The following is a 23,244-nucleotide window of genomic DNA, read 5'->3' on the forward strand; positions in this document are numbered from 1 at the left end:
TGAGAAATATTTTTTGATTTTTCTGAAGGAAATTTAATATAACTTAACACTGAGAAAGATAACTCAACATAACAATTCACATTCCTTTGTGCAATTGTATCTAATTTATCTCATTTTCACTATTGAAGAAAATGACATTACTTCTACTGAATGGATTTAGATACAACCTGATACAGTAATACATGTCATTAAGAGGAATTGAAAGACACATTTACCATAAATCTGTCCTGGATAATGATAAAGTTATCTGCTCTTTTGCCCTACAAATTGCTCGTGCTTTATTACGTCAAATAGTACCATTTATTTAGACTACGTAGATGTCAGAATGATAAAAGCGGAGACCGATGGTCCAGGAGGTGACTGCTCTACGGCGAGGCTAACAACCGTACCTGATGATAATATAAACACTCAGTATAGCAACGGCTGGAACGAAGAAGAAAACTTTGTCCGTAACATTCTTGCTGAAGGTAATACATTGGTAGAGGTTAAACCTCTTAATTTGTATAGAAGTGGAAATGATGATGTGCCTAAATTTATCCGGCTCAGTGTATATGGTACGTGATAATACAGAAAAGACGAATGTCATTATGAAAACTACGAGCTAATTGTCATGCTTAACATTTTGTATAGTAAACAACAAATAAATATTCGCTTTTGTTATATACCAAAATGTAATAAGGTAACTTGCATGGACATGTCTCTAACAGTGCTAGCGAATGTTGAATCTGACATAATAATAATAATGATAATAATAATTAATTAATTAATTTAATTAATTAATTAATTATAGTATTTTATATTTAAGCCACCTTTTTATGCGCTTAACCATAGAGGTAGATATGAACGTGTTCTGTGTATAAAACCTTTTTCTTAGCCCCTATATTTCCCCTTTCAGCTGATGATCAAAACAATGTGAACGTACAGTGTTTCAAGCATGCAGATTCCACAACACTTCTTCCCCCTCGCACTACATCAAAAGGTGCCACCAGCAAGGCAACCAACAGAACAGATCCACAAAGTAAGGCCATTCTATTTCACATCTTTTCATTCATAGAAAGTATATAAACTTTTTTTGACCATTCTTTAAGGATAAAAATACTTTGATATTAAAAGTAAAAGTAACGCTTAGGGTTTTAATTCTATAGCAACACAACCACAAAAGGTCAGTGATGATAGTGATGATGTGAAAAGTGATAATGTTTGATACCAAAGACTACCAGAAGGTTGATGGAGTAAAAGGCGTGCTAAAGATGGCCCAGATATTTGAATCCAAAGACAGCGAAAACGATTCATCCAGACAAAGTTCGCCACGAAATATACAGGTCACAAACCTTCCGATAAAAAGTCCAAACTTAAAGACATCTGATGCATGATCTTTAAAACAATTCGAAAAAAGTTTTCGTTATCCCTTTATATTTTATTTTTTTGTCAAGAATGTTGTCATAACAACACGTGTTCATCTGTGATTTCAATTGATACATTCACATGCAATTTTACAATTGTTGTAATTATCATTACCCGATGTAATTCATAAATTACTTGTTAATTATATATATGAACTTGTGCCATTCTTTTTATACAATTTTGTATAATTTATAACAAATTGAGTATTGCTTTATTATGTAACTTCTATTTTATCTATAAATCTTAAATAAAGTCAGATATATATTAAGGCAGTTCTATATGTTTGGATGAACAAATATTGTTCTACAATGTAGAATTTTATTTAAAAAAGATAAATGGTAAGGGTAGATTACTCGGAAGCAGAGCCATGCATTTGCAAAGATGGTCCGCAACAAATAAAAGCTGTAACGGAAAAAAATGTTATAGACGGGTTGCTACAAAAATCCAACAAGTACATTTTAATTTTAAAATGATACGTTCCTTAATCAAAGTTACTCTAAAACATAAACCACAGCAGCGCAAACGCTCACGTGCAAAAGACAAACACACACACAAACACACACACACATAACTAACTTACATAGATAAACAAACAGAAAAGTAAGATATACCAACACTTTTATAAACCATTTTCTCAAGCAGCATCATGTCCGAAGGAAATTCAGCCAATAAAAAGATAGGGTCGTGTGCTTGATTTTGTGTTAAACCGGTCTTCCGGTCAAGTTTCACAAGGAGCTTCTATCAGAAAAAACCTTTAATATTATGTTTAATAATGTATATTTGAATGAAATTTTTCATAGTTGTTGATTTACTTTTTTCAATCATATGGTCTGTCATTGTCATATGGTCAAATAAAATGCACAGATAAATGTGCTTAATTTTTCACAATTCAACAAACATCAGCTGGAGCTCTAACACTGCTACTTATTTCTTGTTACTGTTTTGAAACATTGTACATCCTATATGAGCCCGGTCCGGTCATGGTTAGTTTCGTGTTTAAACTGATGCCCCCAACCTTTGAAAGGACTTTCCAATGTATAGTAAATTAGTATCATACAGGAGTCAACACTGGTTCGTTATAACTAATACAGACTCAGCGTTTACGTTTGTATTACTTTCAATTACCAGACATTACACAGACTTTTACGGGAAGGTTTTGCTTGCTGCTGAAGGTCGATAAAAGGCAGTTACTGGATATCTGACATCAGATCCACATTTTGTCCAATAATATTCTGCTTGGTTGAAGCAAGTGTACTCCACATCGTCTGTATAAATATAAATGAATGATAACTTTCAGCAAAATTTGTTGTAACGTTCCTTTACACATACTCATTTTTAAATTCCGTTAAGTAAGATGGAACCGGAACGTTATTTCAATGTGCATCGCCACATTAGGTAGAACACAGATGACGATATTAAGCTAGAAGAGTAAGTGTAAATATGTATGTAACAAAAAGATTATTAGTTTTTATTGGAAAATATGCATTCGTTTTTTCGTGGACTTATATTACGCTCCTAGAGATCGCGTAGTATTTCCGCTGCAGAACTCGTGCATATTTCTCAATACATACCTAATAACCTATATTTATTACATTATTACAGTATGGTAAGAATATTTAGACATAGCTTAATTGATATCAGATATCTATATATCATTAGAATGTGTTTATGACACATACACTTTATTTTGTAAAATATGTAGAGCACAATAATTCTAATAAGGATATCGTAAGTTCGAATTCCTGACGTGGCCCTTGTTCTCCGCAATTATTAACATTAAGAAAGTCTGTCTGAGGTTATTCATTCTCCACCTCCTTTTCTTACAACTTTAGGGCGTAAAAAATCAAAGCGCATAGCATTTTATGACGAAAAATCACAATTGGCGGAATTCCAACCCTGGTCGCTCGGTTGCTAGTCCAATGCTCTAACCACTGAGCCAAAGATATGCTTCAAACATACAGGCTATGCGTAAGCGACCGTACCACCTTAATGTGGGGAAGTTGCCAGTCACAGAGGTCAGATATGAACTGGCAAGAAATTCTCTGGTAGGTTAACTAGCATCAGTACCTGACTCACAGAAACAGTTTCAAATAAAAATAGTTAGCTATTAACTGAACTCCTTAATTGGCATGTGTCTTCAAATGACGTAAAGCACCACACACAAACATTTTAAAGCCTGAAGGATGACGTGTTTTACACTACTTTCTCGTGTATTTTCCAAACGCGCTATAATAATACCTGTAAGGTAATTTGCGGCACCCCAAGCATCGTAAAACATTGGTTTTGTGTCGGGCACTTTAGGACAATGCTGAACATGGATCCAACATCCGGCACCAGCTGTACGAATTGCACCTTTGAGAACCATTGTTAAATTTATTTTACATATATATCAACAAAGCACAAAACGGTAATTGGAAAGAATTGGTCCGTTTAAAACAAGTCTAAAGTTAAAACAGATAAAATTGTATAATAGTTTTAGGGGTGTTTTGTCTCAGAAATTCGTACATATTAAACAATGTTCAGTTTTGTAAACTTCTGCGACAGTACCAATTTGTGCAAAATAAAGTCTCTAACTAAACACTTCAGAGTATTTATCAGACGAACAAGCCCACCTGTTACTTACAAAAACAAGTGTACACTTACTGTCAAGCTACGTTCACTTTTCTTATATTATGTAGTATGTATTGTGCAAGACATTCAGCTACTCACTTTTCTAAATTGAATGAGTATTCATGATTTTGAGATAATTTGGTACCTGTAGGTCTGTATATAGAAGTGATTGGATGATTCCTGGATGATCCGCAATACCTCCACTGGGCGACTGCTCGAGTTAAACATTTATCCTCATCATGTGCCGCATTCTGATGCTGTTCCGCGAAGTAATCCCGGTTTATTTTCCCTGTATGCAGTACATGTCCATCTGCTGGTCCGCCATGTTTTGGACAACCATAGAATGCCATAAAACAGCCATCTCCCGCAAGTCTTGTTGCACCTATCAGCGAATTAAAGGGAAGGTCCTTTATAGAAAATCTACTGTTCAGAGCAAATATTGTATTAACTTCCCCTGATTTAAGACAATTTCAATTTAATTTAATTTTAATTTATGCTTTATGTTGGATTGTTTACAATGGTTATGTCTACAGCCGGCAGCTATTACATGATTACAAAGAAGAGGCAATAATACAGTCACTTCAGCTCGTGCACTATTTTACCAGGTTGGACATAATCTGACAAGTTTGATATGTCAAGGCATTATAAACCTTGTCACAGTAATGACGAGTCCACTACATCGTTTTATTTCTCATGACATGTAATTATACAGTGCCGCCCTTATATGGTAAGAAAGCAAAGTTGATATTTGCGAAATTATTCTATTGAAACGTACTATTCAGATTCAGACAATCAAAAGTGATCGTGTTATAAAATTGTCAATAATGACCCGGTAATAGATCGATGACCTTGGCCTTTCGCCTCGGTTTAATACCAAAGACCTTCGATCCACTGCAGGGTCTTTGTGAAACCACGTGCTTACACACATAATACACACATTATGTACGTCTCATTTCTTGTATTATGTGCTCTATAAAAGTTTCTCAGCCATTAAGCCATTAAGTCTAAAAAAATATCATAAGTTGACTTCATTTTATAACGGAATTCATAATCCTGTTGCTTACGCAATATGTAAAAATTGTTATATTGACACGTTACAATTTGGGAATTTTGTGCAGGTCGGCTGAATCAATCCCATGTGTCATATTACATAACTGAACATAGAATAGGAAACTTCAAAGACCTTTATCAATTGGAAGGTTTCGTTACGAGGTGCCTTATTCTCGCCCGTCGTTTGGTAGTTTGGTGGCAATGCATCATATTTCACAAACAACCGTTTTTTTTCAAGCTGGTTTTCATGTTACAGAAAGCTTCGTTACCTGAAGGTCCATATATTGCTGCTACTTGTTCATCTTTATGGGATCCACAATAATGCCACTGTGCTACAGCCCGACGAAAGCACATTGTTTCGTTATCGGCAGCATGTTCATGTTGTTCACCGTATGTATCTCTGTATGTTCCAGTATTTGGATGATCCTTGCAGCCAGATACACTTAGCCAACAGCCTTAAAAGGAAAGTATGAATAATGCGAGTCGAAATTTCGTTCTGAATGCAAAACACAGAATGTATTTATATTAAGGCAAATAAATGATACGATACATTTCAAATTAAATATCGTTAATCGTTGCGATTCAAAATACAATTGTCAGTCACCACTAAAACAATTTTGAAGTAGCAAAATGAATAACTGAACAACTTATCTACAGAACATACATTTAGATTTAACTGCACGTTGTGCGATTAAGCAAAATGCATATAGTATGGTTTAGGTAATCCTGCCGGGCGTACTCTATCTGGTCGACTTTATTTTCTTTCGCAATAAAAAAGTTTGTAGTGTTTGTGTATAACTACAATGAGCATTACAATTGATAAATTATTCATCAAAACAGAATTAGATTGGAAAATTACTCTTAACTTTTTCAGACTTTAGACGTGCAACCTAAAACATGATTTGACATTACCTTCTTTTGATACATTATAAATATCGTTTTTACGTGACCCATCTGGCAGATAAGCTGGAACTGGGGTATCTGTTGATGGAGCATGTGTAGTGCACACACCAGATGAACCCTTTAAATCTACTATGTGCGACAGACCTAGACAGTAAAAGGAAAAACATGTAAATTAATTGGCGGTCTGTCCATCTAGGTGATCCTGATATATATATCGAACACAATTTAAACGACAATTTTTGAGTATGAAGACCTGGAAAACGTATTTGTCAGGTGTTAAAACTACAAGATCTCTTATGCCTCAGTATTTGTATTATACGATTGACTCAAATCGACGAGGGATATATTGTATGTTTACCCCTATGAAGGTTCGTTGGTCCGACTGTAACTCTAGGACCGACATCGTTCGGCGAAGGAACTTGTTTGAAATTGACATGGTTGGCCCATTCGGCAGCATAACACTTCACTCTGTAGTCACCATTGTCAATATTGTAGTGATCAGTCCTGCCCAGAGACTGTTGAAAGAATGATAAACGGCTTGAGTGTACTTGTTTCAAAGAGGTAAATAGTTATATATTTTTTTCATAGGCATTTTCCGTCATACTTTATTATCAATTGTATCACACGTTTATGGAAAGATTTTTAGATAAATACGTACATACCGCATTTACAAAACGACAAAATTGTCTGAAAATATGTGTACAACAAGTAATTCACGAGCTGTGGACTTCTGTTTTGTGTTTTGCTTTTGTTAGGTTTATCGTCACGCCGTCACACAATCATAGGTGATAAGGCGACTTTTTCAGCTTTGATGGCGGGGGCAGACCCAAGGTTCTCCTCCTTGCATTATTTCAACACGGACGGGCACCTTGGTAGAACCAACGACCTTCCGTAAGCCAGCTGATTGGCTTCCTCACATGAAGAATTGAACGCCCAGAGCTAGGCTCGAACCCACATTGGGTCGAAGTCAGCGACCTTAACCGATCGACTACGGTGGCCCCGAGCTGTGGACTACATTAATAATCTCTTTTCAGTTAACTTATATTTTGTCAATCTTCCGACTTTTTATGATATATTTCTTCTCCTTTGCGATTATGGTTTAACCTTGCCATCTTTCAGTAGCAGGTGCTCGTTGCTAAAATTTATGTATAGGTTCCATTCTACTGATAACGGGGGTAATACCAACCAAGAGTTATGATGGAGAAAAATTTGCAGAAGTGACATTGCAAATTCTAAAACATGACTACAAATACCGAAGACAGCAAAAGACGTAAGACATAAATGTTCATGACCCCGAACGTGGCGTCTGTCAAAAATAACTTATCGGCTCATATCAGACTATGTGGAGTTCATTCACGTGATCCGTGCTTAAAACAATTGATTTTATGGTACATACCGTTGTCTAACGTAAAATGTGATTGAAATGAATTTTGTAACTAGCTTTGAAATATTTTCCAGGACACAGGTAACAAGAGTGAATCATATCTGTTCACAGTAGGGGAAACTTCCCGTTCGGGAAGTCAACCACTTGGTTTTTCCCTACTTCCTGAACGGGAAAGTCTTAAGTTTAAATTGGCATATTTCATTTAATTACACCATGTACACTCTTTTACACCGTGGCTTTTGACGGAAGCAAGTAAATAAAAATGCTGATTTTGCTTTCCGAACGGGAAACAAGATACTATATTTAGCAAGTTTCCCGTTTGGGAAGTAGGGAAAAACAATACAATTATTTCCCGAACGGGAAGTTTCCCCTACTGGCTCGTGTAGTATTCCTTTATCGGCAATATTAAATTCTAGGAGGGCACAAGCTTGCGTGTGCGTGTCAAGGCCCATGCTTTATTACGGGTACTTACAGATCCTGTTTCTGAGATATTAAAGAACCTGGGCTTGTTAAAATCCTGGCTAATATGTATGTATTCTTTGTGTGGAGTGTTGAACACCAAATTCTTTACGATCTGATTTCCTGTAACAAAAAGAACAACAATTGTACAGCTTTTAGGGAGTTAACATATGTGCCGCGCCATGAGAAACCAACATAGTGCGTTTGCAACCAGCATGGATCCAGACCAGCCTGCGCATCCGCGCAGTCTGGTCAGGATCCATGCTGTTTGCTTTCAAAGCCTATTGCAATTAAAGAAACCGTTAGCGAACAGCATAGATCCGTCCGCGCAGTCTGGTCTGGATCCATGCTGGTCGCAAAGCCACTATGTTGGTTTTCTCATGGCGCGGCTCAGATAATCTTAAAAAAAAAACAGCAAAACGTTGTAACTTAAAAAAAAAGATTAGAATATCTATCTAAGCTTAATGATTGGAAGACATGATGACAAAGAAAATGGAAACTGTTTTGCACTTGCAGTGATTTTGATATTAACATAAGGTATGTTTCGTTCGGACAAAATGGGAGAATAGAGAATAACGTAATCTTACCTTCTGGCAGACTGGCATTTTGCAGAGAAAGATATTTCAATTCTGGATAGCGTAACGTCCACAAAGAGCTATTGTAAGGCACAGCCTTTGAAAAGTTAAAATATATGACATTTTCTTTTATGTCACAGGACAAGTAAAATACTACACAGCATGTGTTTCTCTTTTCAAAGGAAATATAGATTGGTAGTGAATAATCTATAACTGATGAGACAATGCTTTAATACTTTGTAGGCGGATTTTTTTAAAATGTCAATTGCGACTGATTCGTCCGTGAGTATATTGTTTATATTTAACCCATTATAAACAATTACATTCGTCTACCTTTTATTAAAAGACATTCTGACTGATATAATTTTATTCTTCCTGACATGTAGGACTATCTCAAAACTCACTGAGAATTTTCATTCAAAAATAAAAATTTAGAGGAGAATTCCAGAAAACATCGTGCAAAAAAAAAAAGAAAAGAATAAAATACCCTACATCGTCAATCCAAAATCCCAATCAACATTATCAAAATCGGCTGCTAAAAATACTTTTGAAACAGTTCATACACAAACTTAACTTTCGCGAGTGTCTTTTCCTCTATTTCCTTTTTCAATTAACTTTATTTTAGACTGCATTTTGTCTGATAGTTTCGTGACCAATGTCATTAGATTGCATACGTGACGTCGATGTATTTAATATGTTTTGTGAAGGTTTTTCTATGGACCAAAAAAGCATTGTATGAAATTTTACAATGATGATAAAAAAGATATATACGTACATGCAGCCTCGCGATGAGTGTTTTGTCATTTTGATGGGATGACCCTCTGCTATCTACTTGTATACTGTATCTTGTTGCATTGTACATCACATTGTTGGCTATCACGTTATAACGTCCGCCTCCGATGTTAGCGTGTACGTTATTCTATAAGATATATCAAAACAACAACAACAACAAATTCTTTCTACTAAGTACATCAAACCAAAAATAAATAAATGAGCACACTTTTTAAAGCAGATTCGTTTGTTGATGTTAAGCAAAAACTATGTTTTGCGGTAGCTAGGCAATTATATTTTTGGTTGATTAATTCTGTAAGTAGTTCCTTTCGGAAACAAAGAATGCAACCAAGCAAAATAATAGAAGACTTGGTTTGACGGAGACTGTTCGTGAGAGGTAATTGAATATTAAACACACCAGCTTAAGGAGGTAGGTTACCTTAATATTTATTTGTGCGCATGTCCAACCGGACGCTAACGTGACGAGTTACGACGGCGTTTACGACAAACTAAATGTGTTTGTATATCCATTCTTCTGTGGTGGGGTTAGGGTTTAGTAGCCGTGTACTTGTCAGTGTTATTTTCTCATTATCGTTTTTTTTCTTTGTCTTTTGGGATCATGGAATACAGTCATCTATACTGTAATATATTGTACACAGTTATATACTGTAATAGAATTCCGTCTAGGGCCTGAGGTGTGTTGCATAGTTCATTACTTCTCATGTACAGACTCAGTCAAACCGGGTCTGCAATTATTTGGCTTGGTTGCAGTCCGTGCTTCCAAAGGATCTTCTGACAGATTTCATTGTTGATGAACTACGAGGTTTAATACTTGCTATTGGACCCTCCGGTTTAATACTTGCTTTCGAAAGTTAAATGACAGGTGAACAAATTTCTCTCCATCGGGATTAGTCTATTCGTATAAGGTAGTTCCTTCGGAACATTTCCATAAAAGCTCTCTTTACGGGCCACAGTGATACACTGTTTTCAATTATTTGCGTTTGATATATTTCTTAAGTAAAGTGTATTCAAAACGGTAACAAAATGTCAATCGGTAATTGGGGCTCTTGATTTTACATACGCTATCGTTACAACGACATTAAAAGATAATAGGTAAGGGTAGATTTCTCTTCTCGGAAGCACAGAACACCTAAAACACAGCCTCAGAGCCATCAATTAGCAAAGTAGGCCCACATCAAAAAGAAGCTGTAATAGAAATATATTACAGACAGGTTGCTTCAGACATCTAACAAGAACATATTACTTTATGTGAAAAATGAGGATGAGGAAGTGGTAAAATGGTGAGGTGTGTGTGTGTGTGGGGGGGGGGGGGGGGGTATTTGAAGAGGAAAGAAGAACAAGGATGAAAATACAACGGGGATGCTATGTTCCTTAATAACAGTCACACTACAACGTAAGCGCAGACACTCGTGTACCACAATCACACACACAATCATACCCAACTAAATAACATAGAAAACAATAGGGTTTACACTTACATCATAGAACACGTTGTTTGTTATACTAGTGCTTGAAGATTGGTCATCCAACATTACTCCGCGCACATCTGCTCCAGGAACCAGCCTCAAGGTATGGTGGACAATGTTATAGCGTATAATGTTGCCTCGCTTTAGGAAACCATACTTTATAGATTGAAATGATATAAAGTTGTTTATATTTGCCTTTTAGCTACTAATTTTTACATGTGTCCATAATAGCAGTGCATAGGGGTCTTATCACGTTATTGTTGTTACTTATCCTTTTCGGACCTTTTCCCCCTTTCATTATCTTTAGCCTCGTTTTGAGCGGAAAACATCGGAAAAAATACAGAGAAGTTTTTCTTATTTTATTTTGTTTTTTCAGCTACATATTCTTCCGATAATCGATAATTTTAGCAGTTTTTTCTTAATCATATATCTAACTTTGATTTGACTGAGTAATTTACGTACGAACTACGGATAAACTTAAAATTCGGATAGAACAAAGAAGGAACAAAGAAACACGTTTTTGACCTACTTTATAGCGTGGGTTGTAGCCACATTCCATTGTTCTTTCTACTGCCAATACTTTACGATTGTCACTTTAAATATTAACTATGCCATTTCCCATTAACATTCTTATACAAGGTCATTCATTCACTCGAAGGCTACAGAGATGGTGTGTTGAAAATCAACAGATAAATATGAATCTAGATTCCAACAGGTTGCAGATATTCTGGCATGGAATAAGTGGAGGGAATGTCATTGACACTTGTCATCAGAAGTCCATCTGGCCCGAAACGTATTTGGCATCTGCTTTAAATATTCAAATAACACTTTTAGATATTGGCAGCAACGACCTGTGTGATCCAGCTGTGGAACCATCCAAATTGGTACAGAGCATGACTGAATTGGCGTACAAGCTACTTGAGTATGGGTGTAGAATTATTGTTTTTTCAGAAATACTCCCAAAGAAAAAAATGCTGAAAATTTCAACTGCAAAGTGTCTCAGACTAATGCCCTGCTCCAGGAAGTATGTTCTGGAGATCCCTCTTTAATTTTTTGGTCACATTCCAGGAACAACTACAATAGACGTTTTCTTGCAGAATATGTGGCTCAAGATGGCATCCACGTAGACAGTGTTCGTGGTATGCCACGATATTACAGCTCAGTTAGGGGTGCACTCTTGTTTGCTGAAAACCACCTGTAAGAGTGTTGTATTATTCAATACCTTGTATATTCATGTACATTATGTCAATATATGTTATTTTTATATGTTTGATTATTCATGTTTACTGTACATTTCAGATATTTTGTATCAAACTACAAACTCGAACTACAAATCTGATAATCTACATTGGGGAAACAGGAAGAATACAGTTGTTTAGCCCTGGTTCTTTAGAAATACAAAGAAATATTTTGGAAAGATAAGAAAAAGGTTGTATGATGTTTGACTATATACACTTATTGCCTTTGTGCAGTTAATTTACTACTTACGCCTTTGTGCGGCTTGCGCCTTTGTGTGCTTTTATACAGTTACGCCTTTGTGCGGCTTGCGCAATTATGCGCTTTTTATACAGTTACGCCTTTGTGCGGCTTGCGCAATTATGCGTTTTTTATACACTTACGCCTTTGTGCGGCTTGCACAATTATGTGCTTTTAAAAACACTTACGCCTTTGTGCGGCTTGCACCTTTGTGCACCTTATACACATATATATATGTCTTTGTGCGTTCCTTTGTGCGGCTTGCGCCTTTGTACATTTTTACACTTGAAGTTATACCTGTATTAAAACGACATCCTTTTAGTAGAAGTTGTGCGGATACCAGTTTAACGCATTTTCGCACTTGAACTTGTACTGTTTTGCTTCACCAAAGCCTATATCAAAGCAATAGCTAAACCCTTGAGGTTTTTACTCCATTGGGTTGCTTTTATGGACATGTTTTTTGAAGAGTTCAATAACTCCTTATGATGCGCCTCATATGGCGTCAGTTTACTTGAAATTTCATAATTTAATTTCTATATGACACTTTTATTTAACTTTATTTCCTAACAGTTGTTGATATTGGGGTGTATCAATAATATCTGTTCTATATATCTTCAAAATTATATTCAATTTGAATTCCTTGGCATAGCACCTTGCTATATATTCATTGTAAACATTACAGGATGCCTAAAATAAGGCCCTCAGAGGCAAAAGGTGGAAAACGCCGGAAACCAAAAGACGCAGATAGCCGTATGGCTAGACTTATAGCAACTGCCCTTGCAAAAGACAAAAACACAATGCAGGAACTAAAAGATCTTATAAACAAGCAGGAGACTGATGACGAGGATGTGCAAACACAAAGAGAAGATGGTACATATGTAGATCAAGACGACAATACAAATGTAAATCTGTCAGGTGAGGATACTGCCTCTAGCTCGGGTGAGTCATCGGAGGGGTCTGACTCGGAGTTGGAGGATGACTTCACAGGTCCTTGCGCTCCGGGTGGCCACTCCGGGGAGTCCGTAGACCTAGGAACTTTCTCGGCAGTACACTCCCTGTGGATAAAAAATTAAAGGAAAAATTTTTTAACATGCAATATATTGATCTATCCCACTTATATTACAAAAATTCCATTTCTGAAACAACTACCATTAAGAAAACAAAATCAGAAATGGTTACATCTGTGCAGAAATCCGCACCTAAACAAATCTCAAATATTCTAACGTGGTGTAGGGCCTTTCAGATTTACGCAGATGTATACTGCACTAAGTACCAAGATGAAAGCTCCCAACTGTTCCAGTATATGACCTTGATTCAAAATCTGGCCAACCACACTAGACATTGGCAGCTATATGATGAAAAATTTCGTCAGCTGCGTGCTGTGTCTCCAGTCCCATGGGGTAAATACATACAGAAACATACTTGTATTGCTGTATAGCCCAGACCTCTTCCTTTCGTTCCTACAACAACAACAACAACCAAAACAACAACTTGTATGGCTCCGCCTTCAAGCTTCCACCACATATCATGTTCCGCAAAGGTTACTGCTGGGACTACCAGCGTCTCAGTTCCTGCCCTAAACAAAAGTGTAATGTCCTCCATCAATGTGCCAACTGTGAAGGACCAACCCATGGTGACTCCAAATGTAACAGACCAGCTAGCCAGCGTAAGCCAACAGAATCTTCGAAACATCCCTCCAAAAACTGACTTTCTGCTACCTACCCCAATATCTGCTAAGCGTTTGGCTTGGTATCTTTCAGGTTACGACAGAGGTAAAACCTCTAAACTGGTAACAGGTTTCACTGCTGGTTTCCCATTGGGCACTGTAGGTTCCATCCCACCAAGAACTGCATCAAATCACCGTTCTACTTTAGAACACATTTCCTTTGTTCAAGATAAGCTAAGCAAAGAAATTACTGATAAACGTATCAAAGGGCCATACCTGTCCCTCCCTTACCAAATTTTGTCTGTAGTCCTCTTGGTGTTGTACCAAAAAAGACACCGAACAGTTACCGTCTCATTCATGACCTATCCTTCTCAAGAAGCTTACCTTCCGTAAACTCTATGATACCGAAGGAAAATTCTACAGTAACATTAGAAACCTTTGATCACGTTTCTGCATTGGTCCTGCAATCTGGGAGAAATTCCCTGGTCTCTAAGGTTGATATTGAAGAAGCTTTTCGTATTGTCCCTATCACACCTTTAGATTACAATAAGCTTGGATTTACCTTCCAAGGCCGTTACTACTTTGACACAGTTTTACCTATGGGAGCTTCTCTTCGGTAGCTATATTTGAATCCTTAGCACAAAGTATTCAATGGATCTTACAGAACAAATGCAATGTTTCCAAAGTCTCGCATATCATAGATGACTTCATTTTTGTAGGGGCTCCGGACTCGTCAGAATGCAAAATAGCCCTTGATGCCTTTATAAGCTTAGCAAGTGATATTGGTATTCCTATCAAACACGATAAGACTGTGATGCCGACTACTCAAATAGTAGTACATGGTATACACATTGATACCTCCACTCTTATGGCAAGTCTCCCTGACGAAAAAGTTACTACACTGCAACAGATCCTTTTCAGTTGTAAAAAGAAACGAAAAGTTACCTTAAAGCAGTTGCAGTCTGTTATAGGCCATCTTAATTTGCGTGCAAGGTAATCAAGCCTGGTCGATGTTTCCTTCGTAGACTACATGACCTCACTGTTGGCAAAACCAAGGGTTACCACTACATTAAGCTAACTAAAGACAGTCGTGCAGACCTAGATCTCTGGTATACATTCCTGCAAAAATACAATGGCTGCACACTTTTAACAAATGACAGATTTGTCTCTTCGGTCACTTTGAAACTTCACTCAGATGCCGCAAGTACAAAAGGTTTTGCTTGCACTCATTTAACATCATGGACCTTTGGAGCCTTCCCCAATGAAGTTAAAGGGCACCACATAAACATTTTAGAACTGTACCCAATAGCTCTAGCTGTTTTCCTTTTTGGTCACCAATGGGAGAATAAGAATGTATGTTTTGTGTGTGATAAAACCCGGCAGTGGTATATTGCCTCAATAAACAGACTTCTAAGGATTCTACTATGATGAAACTGATCCGCATCATAGTTCTAAAGGCTTTAGAATGCAACTTCTGTTTTCAGTCATCCCACATACATACTTCCAAGAACACTATTTGTGACAAACTTTCCCGCTTTCAGGTAGACGAAGCTTTAAGCCTTGCACCTTTCCTGGACAAGGACCCAACAGCAATACCTCTAGAAATGTCACCATTGATGTTACTAAAGTGAGGGAACAGTTAATAGCCTCTTCCTTAGCCGCCACTACTAGAAAAACTTATGAACGGTTTTGGGAACGCTTCTCGAATTTTGTGAAAAACAATCACAGTTCTTCAAGCTGCTTTCCAGCAACGTCAGACGTTGTATCTTTGTTTATAGCTCACTTACACTCCTTACAGTTTGCCCCTTCGACTATTAGCAGTCATCTTTCTGCGATAACCTACTTTCACCTAGTTTCTGGTTTTGATGACCCTTGTAACACATTCATTATACGCCGCATGATACTTGGCTGTCGTAAATCACGTTACCAGAAAGATTCACGTCTTCCCCTTCTCAAGAAACAGGTAGACCTGTTATTAAACGCAACAAAGCATATTTTTAGGACAAACAGATTTCTACGGGTCCTATACCGGGCCATAATTCTTGTCACTTTCCATGGATTTTTCAGGATGGGAGAACTCCTCCTTCTAAACTGAGCAACTGTGGGAATGTCGTACAGTTTGGCCATGTTGCAATGGTATCGCCATCAATTAAATTACAACTTCACTGCCATAAAATGAGAAAGTCTGACAAACCTGTTAACATAATTATCCCTCCACAAAAACGTTCTTGCCCAGTAGCTTCCTTGAAATCATACCTGTCCCTGAGAGGTTACTCAGATGGTCCTCTCTTTATCTCCTCAACAAATGAACCAATTACTCTGGCACGTTTTCGCAGTGTTTTCAACGAATTGCTAACATTCTCCAAGTTATCAACTAAACTGTACAAACTCCATAGCTTCAGAATAGGGGCTTGTACCCAGGCAATCGTATCTGGTATCCCTGAGGCCGAAGTTATGAAAATGGGCCGTTGGAAATCTCATGCTTTCAGACGTTATATCAGAATACCAAATTTAAAAATGGCATCTAAGTGTCCTTCTAGGAAGTCAGAATGATATGCATAATAAAAGACATTGGAATATGTTTTCTAGTTCTGCAAATTTTTAAAACAGAATAAGCAAGCCCTGACGTTTTAGATATCCGTTGCTCACAGGAACTTTACCATATATACATAGGAACTGTAAACTGTTTTGATATGTGGCTAATACTTAACATAAAGTAAAACAGTGTAGACATTGGGGTGTGTCTACAATCTATCTTACAAAGTGCAAATATTAGTTTTGGAAATTTAACACTGTTGCCTGTTTAGTTTTGTAAATACTGTTAAACATAAACATTGTAGACATTGGGGTGTGTCTACGTTTATCTTGCTTAGTGTAAACATTGAACTGTGTAAGCTATAAACGTTGTTTACAACTCATTTTATGTATGTAATATTGAACATAAACCTTGTAGACATTGGGGTGTGTCTACGTTTTATCTTGCTTAGTGTAAACACTGAACTGTGTAAGCTGTAAACGTTGTTTACAACTCATTTTATGTATGTAATATTGAACATAAACAGTGTAGACATTGGGGTGTGTCTACATTCTGACAAGCATAATATAAACCGTGAGATGTTTTTTACATTATAACCATCCAACTCAGTGTAAACATTGGGGTGTGTCTACACTTTTACACTTACATGTACATTTATGTGTGTACTATTCTGTCTACCATTTACTCTCTGTTCAGTAGACATTGGGGTGTGTCTACATTTTTGTTATTTTTATTCATTTTTGTTAGTACTTTTATGATTTCTATTTTACTACACATCAGTTGTCGTAAGATCTTTTAAAAAAGATAATGTGTCAACCATTACATTTATTAGTGCAATATACAGCAGATATGCTCAGCTAATTATCATGCTTTTTTCTGGTCATTTAACTATTTTACATACACTTACTGTCGAAATACTTCGGTCCTTGTATGTTCTTAGATGTGTTTATGTTCCTAATCAACCTTTTTCCTTTACCTTGTAATCTTAAGCTGACACTGTTATAATATTATTAGCATACTTTTAAACAGGCGTATAATATCATTGTTTACATCACCACTTTTTGGTCGGCATGGGCATGTGGTTGTCGATTTACAAATTTTACGTATAAGGTAGTTCTGCTTTGTAAATATAACAGTTTGTACATACCCACAAAGTTTTTACTAGACTATGTTCATATACCTTATTTTGTTACGCCTTATAAGTTTGCGCTCCACTGCCTCTTTGGTTGGACTGGTTTAGGACTTTGCTTTGTCCTACTTTATGTCACAATTTTATAGCCATATAACTAATTCTGTACTACGTTTTGATAACTAAATAATATTACTTTCTAATAAAACGTCTGACATTGGTTAGATGTCAGACATTTTCAATCCACGTTTATCTTGTGTCTTTATTGTGACATAAATGAACTGCATCGGCAGGGGAGCGTAAATATAAAACCATACTTTATAGATTGAAATGATATAAAGTTGTTTATATTTGCCTTTTAGCTACTAATTTTTACATGTGTCCATAATAGCAGTGCATAGGGGTCTTATCACGTTATTGTTGTTACTTATCCTTTTCGGACCTTTTCCCCCTTTCATTATCTTTAGCCTCGTTTTGAGCGGAAAACATCGGAAAAAATACAGAGAAGTTTTTCTTATTTTATTTTGTTTTTCCACATACCACCCCACCACCCACCTTGCTCTGCTATTACGTTTGTTTTGAAAATGTCGCTAAACAAGTTTTCTAGTCACAATGTCTTATTATAGTTATGCTTTCTTTTGTTGATCTGTTATATCTAGTCAATGCATTGGACTTTGCTTTGTCCTACTTTATGTCACAATTTTATAGCCATATAACTAATTCTGTACTACGTTTTGATAACTAAATAATATTACTTTCTAATAAAACGTCTGACATTGGTTAGATGTCAGACATTTTCAATCCACGTTTATCTTGTGTCTTTATTGTGACATAAATGAACTGCATCGGCAGGGGAGCGTAAATATAAAGGTTAGTTGCTAAGATAGAAATTAATCTACGATTTCAAATATTTGCACATGAGATAAAAATCCCAAATTTGTTTATTTTGAATGTTTCAGCGGGGAACTATTTTAGCATGCTTTGGTTGGTTATATATCAGGAAAAATTACCTGTCTTGAATAAGCACAGTAAAAACCAAATTTAGATAAAACACAGAAATGATCATCGGACAGATATACTTGTAAACTTACAGTAGTCCAGTCGCGGCCGGTATGGAAAGCACCACAATCAGAGGCGTTTACACAGTTATGGTGTAACAAATTGTACTCCATCAATATATCATTGCCCTAGTCATGACAGAAATGATATAATATCACAATAATGTTTCATATGTGTGTACTTGAAGGAAACAAATAACCAACATTTATTTAAAAATATAAAATTAATAATATATAAATACTCTATTATGGTTTTCCATTCATACAGCAAGAGTTGAGTACTTTTTACTGTATTATTATTCTACTATATATATATCCTAACTGCATACAACGTACCATTATGATCATTTTCTACGCAAAAGGTGTCTCCGTGCACATGCGAGGTGTCTCTGTGAAAACTTACAACTGGTGGTTCTAAAGTGTACCAAGGTCCCCATCCGTTTGTCGGTGGGTCATCTGCCGATATTCTTTCATCATTAAATTCTTGAAAAAAATCGCCATAAAGCATAAATTGTATCGGTCCGACTTAAACACCAACAAAGCAAATAATAATAATAAAAAAACTTACAAAGTAAAACACTGCAGTATACTGCCCAAAGTAAATGTGGTTATACCGAACCACGTGACCAACGCCATTAACACTAACACCATGATTGGAGGGTCTTTCTACTTCCACCTGTAAAAGAAATTTACAAATATCAAACACTCTATTGTCTATTAATCAAAGATCCGTTGTAAATTAGAATTTATTTTTTGTATAATTTCGTTATACCCAAACACTTTGATATAAAAAAAACGGTAATACACTCAAAGCAAACTAGGGGTCATCATTCTAATCTATATGTCTGACTGGACATAAAAAGTAAAAGGTAAAAGTAAGACTATTTGGAAATATTGAGGAAGACATTTTTACAAGTTTTTTTTGTCTTCTATTACATTGAAAATATAACACATTCGTAAAATAAAACAGCATGAAGATTAAAAAAAAATATCGTATAGAAACAAACGTGACAGGGGAGCTGTTTCAAATTTCTGACCCATAGTGGTTTCTTTTGGATACTGTCGGAATAATTGTTATTTGTCATGTATCGATTTCGTGGTACATAAGTACATGTGGTGTTTGACTCCATGTGCATTCTGTCATTGCTATAATTATTTTGCTGTCATTAATTATATTTGGTACTTAATAGTTGATTTGGGTTAATAACAGTCATAGCTGGATCCCAGTATTTTAGGTTGAACACCACTAAATCCAGCTGTTCTTTATTTCATATAAAATCCACTTACTTTATAACGGTTTTTCGACATTTTCTAGCATATCAGATTTTCAGAGACTTAAACTTCCCATAAAGAACTAGATCGCTACTTTAGAAAAACAAAAAGAAAAAGGGGTGTTAACTTTTATATAAGAAAACTACAGTTCGTTAAATACAACCCGCTGAATATACTACTTTTCGCTTCTTTTAATTTCTCTTTTCGAGACATAAAATTCTTACGCCGCCATTTTTACCTAGCATGCGATAGGAACATGCCGATTTCAATAGAATGCAAAGAGATACATACTGAAACGCGGTAGGGTAAAAGTGAGCACGTTGCTGTCGAGAAAATGCACTAGGAAAGGAAAAAAGATTAGTACTTTTTATATTTGGACTACATGTGATTAGACCTGCGGAGGCTTACATTCTATTTGGTAGTGATCAGCCTTATAATGCATTATTCTCTATTCAATAGTAAAAGGGAAAAATCATTTGTAATGGTTGTCTATCATATAACTATGTTAGATTTTGGACCAATCAGAAACAAGCTCTATACATAGCACCAATCAGAGCGCACTTCTGTAGACAGTACAGAACAGCTGGGTATAAATAGCAAAGGCAGACGGCGAAAGGACAGCCATTTCATTCTGTATCCGGCGATTGATGTTCACACATCGAGGATTCAACGACTAAACAATCCCAGTACCTTGATAAGACAGCTATTGCAGCTACACTGTCAGTGCGGATAAATTGTTTAAAAGAAGATATTTGACTTTTATAGACTACGTAGGTATATCAAGTTACAGATTAAATTAAGAAGACATAGGCTGGCCAGCTATGCTATAGAACTCGTATGTTGTTGATTCGAATACATTGTCTGATGGGAACTTCAACAAAAAGACCAGTCAATTATAGTACCTCAAGCCTGTAGAATTTTTAGCTGAAAATAATTATATAGATATAGTTCCAGCTTAAGGGTTCAAGATGGACTTCGATAAATGGATAGCTACAGGTGAACGCATGGGGTTTCCAGGGTCAGAGCTCATAGAATCTGTGGATAGAAGAAAATAGAGTATACTAATATTGTGGGGCGTATGTAGTGATGAGATGAATATATGTCAGGATTTGAGGCGCAGGACGCTGAGAAAAAGATTATTTGAGATTGAACCCCTAAAAGAAGAACGAGATTTAAAAGGCTGGACATTATATATAAACTATCCGACAATAAAGAAAGCTTGTTTTTAAATCAGCTAACAGGGAAGATTTCAGATTGAAGTTTCGGGAATGCAAGCTAGAGCGTGGCGAAATTGTTTTTCAGTTCATGGCAAGGTATTTAAGTCTATCGACAGAGATGGCAGAGGTTGACAATAGGTCTGAAATGCTGAAGGACCTACTTATAAGTGACCAGTTCATCCAAACTGGTTCCACAGATCTTGCTTTAATCTTGAAAGAAAGAGTCCAGAGCTGAGGTCACGCAATTTACCAAACTCATGGTGGTCAGATCACTTAAATCTAGATGGAACAAGAGTGCCAGACTGTCACAAAATACGCCAGTCATCGAACTTGGACTAATTCAAGGGGCATAATCCAAGAGTGCCAGAGGCAACTCGGCTGGTTATCGAACTTGACCGAGATATTTTGTTCACAAACATTGTCAGCAGGTTTGATGAAGATCGGATAAAAACTGTTGGACTTAGAGAGCGTACAAGGCTAAATTCGCTGTTTTTCGAGTAATTCAAGGGCCGTAATCCAAGAGTGCCTGGGGCGATTTGGCTGGTTATCGAATTTGGCCGAGATATTATGTCCACAAACATTGTTAGCAAGTTTGTTGAAGATCGAATGAAAACTGTTTGACATAGAGAGCAGACAAGGCTAAATTCGCTGTTTTTCGAGTAATTAAAGGGCCATAATCCAAGAGTGCACGGGGCGATTGGCTGGTTATCGAACTGCGCCGAGATATTATGCCCACAAACATTGTCAGCAAGTTTGGTGAAGATCGGATGAAAACTGTTTGACTTAGAAAGCGGACAAGGCTAAATTCGCTGTTTTTCGAGTAATTCAAGAGCCATAATCCAAGAGTGCCTAAGACGATTTTCCTGGTTTTCGGACTTGGCCGGGATATTATACCCACAAACATTGTCAACAAGTTTGGTAAAGATCGGATGAAAACTGTTTGACTTAGAGAGCGAACAGGCTTGGACGCAGCCCAACGCCCGTCCGCCGCCACGGGTGTTCACATAATACGCCACGTCAGAGGCGTATAAAACACAATGTATCATCTATCTAAAAGCCACCACTTTCGACCGAGAATCCATCAGTGGCTCAGCCTACACAAAGAAAAAGGCCAGTTTTTAAAAATCCTACATAATTGATATATAATAATGAAGATCGTATAGCATGAGACTGCAGAGACCAAAAACAAAAGAAAATTAAGCAGTGCTATCTGGCTAGAGGAGGGATATAGTACGATAAGGAGAGGGAAAGGCCCTGAACGCAAGATTCAACAGACAAAGATTTGAGAAGTAAGGAAAACCAGTCTGCTGACACAAAATTTCAGCTACGCTCATGATACATTAAGTGAGGATGGGGTACACTTAGAGGAATAAATAAAAGCATGGAAAATCGCCTCAATTTATAGCGAGCAGTTGTACTACTGAGTCAAACACCATCGAGAACAACTTGGATTTGAAAAAAGGATACGTTGTGGATAGGAATATTCAGGTTTTGAGAGATACATGTTAATACGCCATATCTTAAAAGTAAGATTGGGGCAATGGTTTAGCCGACTACAAATACCATTTGACAATTTGAAATATAAAAGGTGTTTCAGATACTCCGGTCATTAACTGGAAAACCCGTGGTAAAAGATTTATAAAAGACTTAATACGGCTAAGATATTGCTGCAACTGGGATGACAAAGAACCCAGCATGCAATAGTTATAGAAACTGTGATCTGAAAAGCCAAAGAGCAGAAATTTTATGTTCAGCAAATCAAAAATGCTCAGAAGATGATGATACGTTAAGAAAACTTTGGACTTATGCTTAAGATAAAACGAAACTGAAAACGAAAAATGTTTCAAGTTTTTAGTGTGAAGTAAGGAAAAACGTATTATATAGAACCTTTTGGGAAAAGAAGAGCAGAATTATTAAACAGATAATAGTCCCAACACATTTCAGGAGAAGTGTTATGACACTAGCTCATAAAAGTCATGGGGCACTTATCAAGTAAAAATAATTGGTGAAATACGATCAAGTTTTCACTGTCCTGGTATATCAAATGTAGTAACAAGGTTTTACCGGTCATGTGACACGTGTCAGAAAGTGAAACTGACTTTGCATCAAAAAGGGATAATGGTAAAAACGGTTAGCGCGACTAGAGAGTTGAACTGAAACAATGAAAATGAACAAGTAAATGAATATATGACCGCGTCGTCATAACAGAAAGGGTCCAGACAGAAACATTAACAGTCGAGATGACAG

The 23,244-nt window shown here is 36.6% G+C and overlaps 2 protein-coding genes across 4 annotated transcripts; one reads left to right on the plus strand and one right to left on the minus strand.

Annotated features, from left to right (window-relative positions):
• Positions 1 to 1,428: 1,428 nt before the first annotated feature.
• On the minus strand, positions 1,429 to 21,256 carry LOC128556126 (uncharacterized). Its single transcript, XM_053540051.1, has 13 exons — positions 21,248 to 21,256; positions 19,077 to 19,184; positions 18,542 to 18,637; positions 10,656 to 10,784; positions 9,161 to 9,304; positions 8,398 to 8,482; positions 7,824 to 7,933; positions 6,326 to 6,482; positions 5,977 to 6,111; positions 5,334 to 5,519; positions 4,160 to 4,396; positions 3,643 to 3,756; positions 1,429 to 2,669 (listed from the first exon to the last, which is right to left on the minus strand). The coding sequence occupies exons 1-13, from the start codon at positions 21,254 to 21,256 to the stop codon at positions 2,548 to 2,550; spliced, it is 1,632 nt and encodes a 543-aa protein (XP_053396026.1). The 3' UTR covers positions 1,429 to 2,547.
• On the plus strand, positions 10,798 to 18,255 carry LOC123551027 (uncharacterized). Of its 3 annotated transcripts, XM_053540475.1 has the most exons (4): positions 10,798 to 11,565; positions 11,943 to 12,072; positions 12,802 to 13,034; positions 15,327 to 18,255. In XM_053540475.1, exons 3-4 carry the CDS (start codon positions 12,803 to 12,805, stop codon positions 15,878 to 15,880), a joined length of 786 nt encoding a protein of 261 aa, XP_053396450.1. In that variant the 5' UTR covers positions 10,798 to 11,565; positions 11,943 to 12,072; position 12,802; the 3' UTR covers positions 15,881 to 18,255. The 3 variants fall into 3 exon arrangements, with proteins under 3 accessions (XP_053396450.1, XP_045195571.2, XP_053396449.1); XM_045339636.2 differs by lacking the exon at positions 10,798 to 11,565 and having other exon boundaries at positions 11,650 to 12,072; positions 12,802 to 12,989; XM_053540474.1 differs by lacking the exons at positions 10,798 to 11,565; positions 11,943 to 12,072 and having other exon boundaries at positions 12,405 to 13,034.
• Positions 21,257 to 23,244: the final 1,988 nt, after the last annotated feature.

The sequence above is a fragment of the Mercenaria mercenaria genome, chromosome 4, assembly GCF_021730395.1.
Source record: "Mercenaria mercenaria strain notata chromosome 4, MADL_Memer_1, whole genome shotgun sequence".
Taxonomy (NCBI): Eukaryota; Metazoa; Mollusca; class Bivalvia; order Venerida; family Veneridae; genus Mercenaria; species Mercenaria mercenaria.